Below are 9647 nucleotides of genomic sequence, written 5' to 3'. Positions count from 1 at the left end.
TGAATTCCCAGGTTTCTGAGTTTAAATGCTTCTATCCAGCTTCTGTCCTTTTATGTTTACGAAAAAGACTTTCATAATGCATTTTTCCATATTTATTATAATTTGTTAAAAGGTTTAACATGGGTTAGCAGCAGGCTATAGAATTCTACTGGGATCTCCGATAGAGCTTTCTTGGTTTAGACTTCAGCAGGTGGTCACATATGAAAATTAGGCTTGGAGATTAATAATATGATGAAAAAACACTTATATGAGGTTGCAATGCTAGTTATATTTCACAATTTACTTGCTGCATTAGATATCTTTCTTAAAGAACAAAAATCCATTTTGGCTGTTTATGACACTTCTATTGCCAGTGAATGCTTGCTTGGCCTATTCTGGAGTATTATTACATGTGATTCTTTTATTTGTGGTTTATTGTGGTCATTAGCTGCATTTTTCAAGTGATTATGTTCAAATGAGTTATTAAATATATGTTTTCCTTTTTTTTCTGGTCTTTTGTGGCTTCCTCAATTTCCATAGGATGCTGTTGAAATATGAAATTAAGTGCTTTGAGGATGTTCAATATTGCAATTTCCATATTCATGGCTTCGCAAGGGGGGGGCTTCTGCTGGTTGGTTAATCTTTAGATGCCAGCAAGTCTTTGAAACTTACAGAGAGTACTTCATATAGCCCTGATCTTGTGGTTCTGATTTCATGTAGGGGTAGTTTCTAGCTTCATATCATGAAAATTCCAAGTTCAGGTGTCTCATTTAGGTTGAGATGACTAGCTTAATGGGGTGTCAAAGTGCACAAGGTTCCCTTGGACATGGGATTTGGGAATGGTCAATGTACATAGCTCTTGCCTGCAAGCAAAGAGGTTAGTTTTGCAACTTGAACCTGACCACTTAGATCATAGACTATGACAGCAAGATCCGCTATTAGCAAAATAGCGAGACTTTAATATGAGTTAAGTCATGCAAGTCATACAGTTCAGTACTTCAATTGTGCTTCTTTATAACTTCTAAGAAGCTCATACATAACTCTTAGATTTTAAGTGAGTTATTGGATGTTGTTGACTGATTTTAAAATACTTTCTATTTTGTTTATTTCCTTGTAAACATATTCCTAATTTATATTTTTTTTTTATGATTTTTCTTTTTTTAGTATCCTTATTGTGGGAATAACTTTTTCGATTTTGACAAGATTAGTCTCCTGAAATTGTATGAGTTAGTGTCCCCATTTATGCAAATGTGCTCTATAAATTTTGTAACCTTCTTATAGTCAAATGAGTGAAGAAGAGTTTCTTTCTACATGGTATCAATGCCTATCTCATAGATGGCCAAAAGCTTTTGATTGTTTCTTCATTACCCCAAAAATCTTTCTTTCTCATGTCCTATTCAACCCAAACCACTTCTGATTCAACCTTTAAAGAAATCATGCATCAACTGTTCACTGGAGAACTTCATAGGGTAATTTCTCGAAAAAACCCCTTATTTGGAGAAATTCCCAGATAGTGCTCCCTTTTTCAAAAATTCTCATAGAATGTCCTTTTTTCCCTAAAAGATGATTTTGCCTTTGCCTTCACATTATCGATCACCGCCTTCGCCCCTGGTCATCTATGCCTATGCCTCCACCCAGGCCCTTGGCCACCTATGCGTCCGCCCCACTGCCCCCATCTTCGCCCCATTATTCCCACCCCCACCTCCTGTCGTCCCTGCCCCGCTACTGTCATCCTCGCTGTCACCTTGGCAGAGGGGCTGCAGGCGAGGGCACGTGAGCCCCCTTCCCTCCGGTCATCGTCTCCATCGTCCCTATCATCAACCTTGGTGGAGGGGGCTACCGGCGAGGTCGGCGAGGAAGGTAGAGGAAGAGGGAGGGCAACTTTCATGCCACAACATAATATTCTTTATCTGCATTTCAGTACTATAATGGTGTGAAAGGATCATGGATTGAATTCAATTATTACAAAATGTTAAGATGAACTGTAGCAAAGATGCTGCTATATTACTAATGATTGTTGAAACTTAAAAGAGGTTTTCCAAATTCTTGGTTGGATTTAACATAGAATATAATCTACGTGCATATTTAAGTACTTGGAAAAGACCTGTTTTCAGCTTGAATTCAATTATTATCAAAATGTTAAAGATGAACTGTAGCAAAGATGCTACTATACTACCAATGATTGTTGAAGCTTGAAAGAGGTTTTCTGAATTCTTGGTTGGATTCAACATAGAATATAATCTATGTGCATATTTTAGTAGTACTTGTGAAAGACCTGTTTTCCCTAGTTAGAGCCTTCTCTATCATTAGAGCTGGAGCAAGGAAAAAGGTATATAATACTAATTGCTAAACAATCCAGCAACTGAAAGGTCTGCACTTGCTACAATCAAGAGCCATTTGAGATCTTAAGTGGTTTGAGCTCTAACATGGTTCCTGAGAAAGGAGAGACATCTATAACACCAAACAACAAAGTGGCCTTTGGTATGCTTACTGTAAGAAATTGAGACATAACAAAGAGACATGTCAGAAGGTACACAAAAAAACAATAAGAAGGAATTCAACAGCAGTATGGAATATGGACAACAATGTCAAGCAAACTACGCTTAGTCTGAGACTCTGAAGATACTTCTATGTATGGAAGCTTGGTTTCTAATAACTCTGAGATTGGGGGACTAAATAAACAACAGATTAAGAAGCTTTAGAGTTTTCAGGTAAATATTATACATCTCATATTCTAAATGCCTTGAAAGATTATTGGTGTGGATCTTGGGTGATTGATTTAGTAGCCACTAACCATATGACTAACTCATCTAACCATTTTATATCTTATAGCTAATGTTTTGGAAATCAAAAAATTAAAGTAGCTGGATGGTACTTTAATTGAAAAATTAAAGTAGCTAAGACAGTTGCACGGATACCCTTTCTTTAAAATCTGTGTTGCATGTACCTTGCCTGTCAATAAGCCTTTGGGATTTAAATTATTAGAGATTTAAAATATACTGTAACTCTTTCCATCTCATTGTAATTTTCAAGATCAAGTTATGGGGAGGGCAATTGGGCTTTCCAAGTAAAAAGAAGGCCCTACTATCTTGAATTAAGTAATAGTAATGATTGTAACTATTTACCATTATTCTATCTTGGAAAAAAAAGAGAGTCTAAATTTGACTTCAATACATGTACCTCACATTCATCTTTTTTGTTAAAAAACATGTAATTTTTATTATTTCAAGGCTTGAACATTAATGAATTTTATTATGATTCTTGTTAGTTAGCCAAACACCAACATTTTTCATTTCCACATGTCCTTACAGATCCCAAATATTACTGGAGCTCATTGGCATCATATTCGTTATTTTTAAAAGATGATTCAAACCCAAATTGATGTTATTAAAAGTTTCATAACAACATGATGTTGTCGTTTTTATCCTAATTTATAAAGATTATTGAGGTTTTTATCCTATTTTTGATTTGTGGAAATTTAGTTACCTGATTCCTTTCTACAGTTGTCCTAATTTATCATCTCGTTAGGAGCCATTGATCACAATTCTTAGCTGACATTTGAAATTGGGGTATTGTAATTAACCTATGGTCCATGAATTAAAGACACATTGGTCTCTAGTGTAAGTCTTTGGCTTTATGACCAAGGAAGGATTGAAAAATAACAACCAAATAGTGGTATCTGAAAAATTCTATGTTCTAGTATAGGATCCACAGAACATGACACAAATTAGCACAGTGGTTCATGTTAACATGAAAATCAGTTGGAATGATCTAGTACAAGCAAAGAGGCTATAGTTAGCCACTGGGAAAATAGAGAATGGACTCGGGTATTCCATGTTGATACAGATGAAACATAATTGAGGGGTATATTTTTTGCCCTTAAGTTGATTTGTCTTGTATCAGACTAAAAGCAGACACAATGCTGTCATTAATTTTGAGGTAAATGTAACTGGAATAACAACATTAGGGAAGCAAGTTTTATGCTATATGATGCCATGCATCACATATGGACAGAAAGCTATTATGCAGTCTGTGGTATAAACTATAAATTCACATTCATATACTATTGTTGTCCAGAAATTTCGTGCAAACTATGGTATGAGTTGATCTAGATAGCTATTGTCTTCATAAACCAATTATTGTGTTGAAACGTTGGTGGAGCTTTAAATGCTAGCATAAAACTTCGAGTGTGTGCATGAAAGTCAAAGATAATGTATATTTTAGTTGGTTTAGGCATGGTTTAAACTTTAAACTACGTACTGGTCTGTTACAAAATTGTATTGGCTTGTATTTATTGGTCCGACTAGGATCCAGTAATGGTATATGGCATCTGTTGGTCCGATCAGAATATATGAAGGCATCTTTTTTCCAGTGTTATCGGGTGATACATGTCTGTGTACCACCCAATGCACTGGTATGGTACTGTTCTGACGGTGTATGAAAACTAGTACAGGATGGGTATTTAAATTTTTGGTTTTAGGCTTGGAAGAATCTGAAAGAGGTTTCTCTGGGTACTAATCATAACCTGTGTGGGTATCATATTTACCAATATCCCACCGGCGATGGAGGAAAGTTTCAGTTGGAGGTGTCTTAAAGAGCCTTAACTTGGTCAATAATGTTCAGTTTTGCAATTGTCCATACTAGTGTTGTTCCAATTACTCATTAAAGTTTCTGGTTGAATTTGCATGTATTAAATGTCTCTGTTCTTGAATATTCAATAACGCACTTATTTTTATTGCTTATTCTATATCAACAAAAACATGAAGAGTTGACATGAATTCTCGACTGACATACACGCTTTGAGCTTGTGGACCCATATTGTGGTGATAATTCCAACTCAAAGGATGTAACGACTCAAAGGATCTATCTAGACTTTTTAAGACAAGTTTCACCTGAAAATTAAACTGCTTTTGATGCCCTGATGCAACATTCTACATCTTCCTTGCATGGGTCAACATCCATCGGATTTACTTTCTATGGCGCCTAAACTGCTGCTTGTTCTGCATGTTTCAGAGTATCTCTTGATGCAAGTTATACTGGATATCCTCCATTTGCTCCCTGGTAATTATCAACTCTGCAAACATCTACAGGATATTTTTTGTGGTTTGTGAGTTTCAGTCAAGAGAGTTGTAAGGATATCGTTTGTGTAGCATGGCGGATGATCCAACTTTTTTGCAATTCTGTTCTTGTTTCAATGTAGGATAAGATGCTATTAGCAAATCCTCCGTCGCGAATAGGCTTCACAAAAGATGCTGATGACGTCCATGTCTTCCATTCTCTGCCTCAGAGCAGCAGCGACGGCGATTGAGAGACTTGGTTCGTGAGTTTGATGTTCAGAATAATTTTGATGAGTAATTACGTTTAATCTTTTTCCGATAATAGAAAAGAAGCAAGTTGCATATTATTCTAGATTCTCAGATAGCCAAACGGAGACATTGATCGTCTGTTTTTCTAGAAAATTATCGTCTCGTCTTCATAGAATTGAATATCCTGCTGCTCTTGTTGTGCATCATAGATGTCTTCCTAGTCCTTGCATTCTACATGCAGAGATACAAGACTGGACGTTGTTATGTTTGTTCTGTTTGGTATAAAAACTAAGCAAACAAGGGAATTATGTAGCAGTGATCAGAACATTCATTTCTCTCAATTATATGTGACGAAAGATCTACAATAATCATCCCCAGAGTTCTGAAAGATCTACATTCATTTCTTTTCTTCCTTTTTTCATCTTATTTTTCTTCTATTTCAATTTCATTTTTCTTCTATTTCAATGTCATTGTTGCGGTGCGCCAACGGTCGGGTCTCTGGCTTCCTGTGGCGGCATCTCAATCTTTTTATTTTTTCTTTTACAAGTTAGTTCTTTCTGAGAGGTATATTTGCATTTAGAAATAGTATAAACAAAGGATTTTTTTTAATTAATTGTTGTTGCATCTCTGAGAAGAACTCCTAAAAGTTCTTGACCACCTGATGCGCAATTGCATCCACTCCTAGTGTTGGCAATGCACTGCTGCATCAACAAGTCAAAAATAATAATAATAAAAAATAAAAAAATGACATAATGAGACCACAAAATATTGACTGGATGGCTCTGTCCATTTCCAGCTCCAACACAAGAAATTAATTTGAAGTATCTGTATATAAGATGTGAAAGTGTCAATCACTTTTCTGAGTTCGAAATCTGTGCCTCAGACAATAATATCCAGCGAAAATCTTAAAGCTTAGCCCTGACAGATTACAAGGTTTACATGGCCTGACTACCTCCCTCAAACTACTTGCCTCCATACCCTCCTCCCTGCACACTCAAATCTATCACCGGATGACGACGTAGAACCGGTGACTCCGGTCGGTCAAATGTGACCGACCATCTGCTAGGGGTGCACCCGTCACTCGTCCGCCACATTCACCAGCTCGTACTCGATGAGGGATAAGTTGTTGTCCTCTTTTACCGTGAAATTAGCAGGCCCGGTGACCTCGATGCGCCCCCACTTGTCGACGGCCAGTCTCATTGACCCCTTGAACATATCAATCTTTGCATTGCGGAGGGTGACTGTGGTGCCCGGTTTCATCAAATCAACTGTCAAAGAATATAATCATTCATCAATACTGAGAGAGCAAGTTTTGTAACGCAAACAGCATAATTGGTTGTCCAATGCCAAGTGAAAGGGCAGATTGAATTTTCATATTTAGGTTTTTCTCTTTTTTTTTTGCAGAAATAAGAAAACAATAATTACAATGGAACACTTTACCTAAAGGCAGCAAAAGAATGATGAATAACTGTTCTGACATAGTTTTCGTAAGCTACAGGAAACATAAGTATGTTCAGAATAACAGAGCAACCATAAATGCAAACATCATCATAATGTCTGTCCAAGACAAATTAGAGCGTCTTGAAATCAAGGATATCTGAATCCAGTAGATAAATACTGTTCATTTCAAACATCATACTACTCCGACCTCACTGATTTTTCACTACAGCCATATTTCTGGACCTTCTGAAAGATCAGCACTGTCAAATGCCTTTTCAACATATGGGAACAAACGTAAATCCTAAGAAATAATTCTGACAACAATCCATGGCTCAAAATGCTATATATGCCTATATGTGACAAAAATTAAATTAATAATTTGAGGATCTTGTGCAAAACATATAGGTATGAAAGATGAAGCAGGTGCACCATCATCCACTGCAGGGTGGTGCTACAGCACTTAGAAGACATGAGACAACTGTGGCTTCTTTGTGTGTAGATCTACTGCCTATGAAGGAACCATGTAAGCATTTGCATGCATGAGCACATGCCTAAACACACCAACATACTTGTATACAGAGGTCTTTTCCAGATGCACTTTGTTTCAAGAACACTAAATACTTTTAACATTAATGTTAAAAAGTTAAAAAAGGAAAAAGGACAAGAAGCAAAGGGGAACATTCAGCATTCTGACACAAAGTAACAGTATGATGTAGAAATCCAGAATTATGGCCTTATCAACTCTTGTGCACTTTTAGATGGAAAAGACAATGAAAAGAAAAGCAGTTCACTAGGAAACACTCATCTCCTTGCACAAGCTATACATATCTTTTGATGTGTAAAAATGGGTTTTGTAGAGGATGGTTATCATAAGAAAACAACGATTTAATGTTTAAGCACGAGAAATTATTAGTAAAAAACATCAAGTTATTGATACATCAAGGTCAAGCTGGAACTCTAAGACATGTCATCCAAATAAAGTACAATGAAAGGCCCCAAAATTTTTAATAAGGATAAACGTTTCTGCTGCTCATAAATTATTTGAAAAGCTGAAACAATCCTCAAAGAGTAGAAGACAAATATAGATACTGATTGGAGGAATAAACTCTGCAGGTGTTAATTTCCTGGGAATTGGTGAGGCTGAATTTGACCTTGCACCTTTTCTTGTTATTTTATTTTGGACGGTTCACCAAAGATGTGGGAAAATAACTCCATCCTTCAATGTTTGAACTAGAATGTATTTTAATCGCCTACTTTCCCAAACCTTACAACTTGCAATTGTACTCTCATCCTTATCTTTGCATAAGTCACTGCTACCAAAGAAAAAATTGTCTTTTTTTTCTCTTCTAATAAGAAACCCTAAGAAAAATTCAATAGAGAAGTTTCCCACTGTCAATACCTTGAATGTGTGGGGGAAGATCACATATAGGGTTGTTCAAAAAGGTTCGAACTAAACCATTAAGGGTCGAACCAAACCAAACTGTAAAAAATGATTTAGTTTGGTTAAAGCAATGTACTCCAAATCAAATTGGTTCGAACCGATTAATCTGATTCGGTTAACTGATTTTCAATTTTAAGTAATATCAAATGAATTGGTTCAATTCGGTGAACCGATTCAGTTTAATTGAATCGAACAAGAATTTTGATTCAATTGGACCTACATTCTCAAAATGTTTATATCACAAATATCATTCTAAATATTTTAAACAACTGGACCTATGCACAAGTGATTTTTTATTTTTTTATTGAAAAAACTCTAGAGGAATAACGACTTCATACTTTTTTTTTTTTTTAATGATGAAGATATGCATTGATATATACAAATCAACAAAGGGATTATCAACAAAAAAAATGATGACAAAAATATATGGTTCACAAGAGAGCAAGGACAAGAAGGGGACGACGATGAAGAGCCATAGAAACGAAGGAAGAGAGATGAACTCGTCAAAGTTTGAAAAGAGCTTTTAGGGTTCTTAGGTTTGTTGGGTTAAGTTAGATTCAGTCCGAACCGGTTAACCAAATCCTTCCAAATTGAAAAGAGCTTTTAGGGTTCTTAAGTTAGATTCAGTATCCTTCCAAATTGGAACCATATATAGTCTTCAAACTCGAATCATTAATAAATAATGATTTTCCGGTTCGATTTGAATACTCCTAATCACATGTACTGCTTCAAAGAGCATCTTTCTCACTATGCTTCCAAACTTATGATGGTTCAAGATTAACTTTTTTCTATGGTCACTATCTCAAGAAGGATCAGAAACCCAAGAAGAGCATTTAAACGAACAGCTAACCATCAAGTCCAACTTCAATTAAGAGAGTATAGATGCATGTAAAAGAGCAATCGCTCGCTTCGATCAAAATAGCATTTGCCGACGAACAAAAGATAGATAGGGAGGGTACCGAACCCTGTTCGTTGCGGGCGGTGAAGAGAATGGTGCCCGTCTCGTCGCCAATGAGGCACTCTGCGATCGTGGTCGGGTGGAGGTGGACGGCGGCGGCACCGGTGCGGCCCTTGTGAAGGACGGTCTCGGAGGTGAGCACCTTGGCCGTGAGGGTGTGGCCGCTGGTTCCGGGCTTCAGCTGATCCACCTTCGTGAACACCGGCTTCCTCTTCGCGCCTCCTGCTCCTCCCTGCTTCTGCTGCTCCGTCGCCATGGCTGCCGAAACCCTAACCCTAGAAAGCGGACAAAAGCAAGACGAAACCGCTTAATTTATGTTGACCGAAATTGACTGGTTCGGTTCGCTTTGGTTCGGTTCGATTCGCGTGCTTATCTCGCACAACTGGTTAGATCGTAAATTTAGTAAAAATCATTTAAAAGCCCAATTTTATCCCTCCTGATATAAATGAAGAAAAATAAATATCTTAGAAAGCTTTCTATTTCTATTGATAGTGAAGCTTTTTTATTGTAATCTCCTTTTGCT

At 36.8% G+C, this 9647-nt stretch overlaps 1 protein-coding gene across 1 annotated transcript; it reads right to left on the bottom strand.

Moving 5' to 3' along the window:
- Positions 1-6096: 6096 nt before the first annotated feature.
- On the bottom strand, positions 6097-9441 carry LOC135598008 (uncharacterized protein At4g28440-like). The gene is made up of 2 exons (XM_065091535.1): positions 9131-9441; positions 6097-6553 (listed from the first exon to the last, which is right to left on the bottom strand). The coding sequence occupies exons 1-2, from the start codon at positions 9378-9380 to the stop codon at positions 6363-6365; spliced, it is 441 nt and encodes a 146-aa protein (XP_064947607.1). The 5' UTR covers positions 9381-9441; the 3' UTR covers positions 6097-6362.
- Between the last annotated feature and the right edge of the window lie 206 nt (positions 9442-9647).

The sequence above is a fragment of the Musa acuminata genome, chromosome BXJ2-1 (assembly GCF_036884655.1).
Source record: "Musa acuminata AAA Group cultivar baxijiao chromosome BXJ2-1, Cavendish_Baxijiao_AAA, whole genome shotgun sequence".
NCBI classification, from domain to species: domain Eukaryota; kingdom Viridiplantae; phylum Streptophyta; class Magnoliopsida; order Zingiberales; family Musaceae; genus Musa; species Musa acuminata.
The sequence above is the reverse complement of the archived record's forward strand: the minus strand, read 5'-3'. Positions and strand labels throughout refer to the sequence as shown.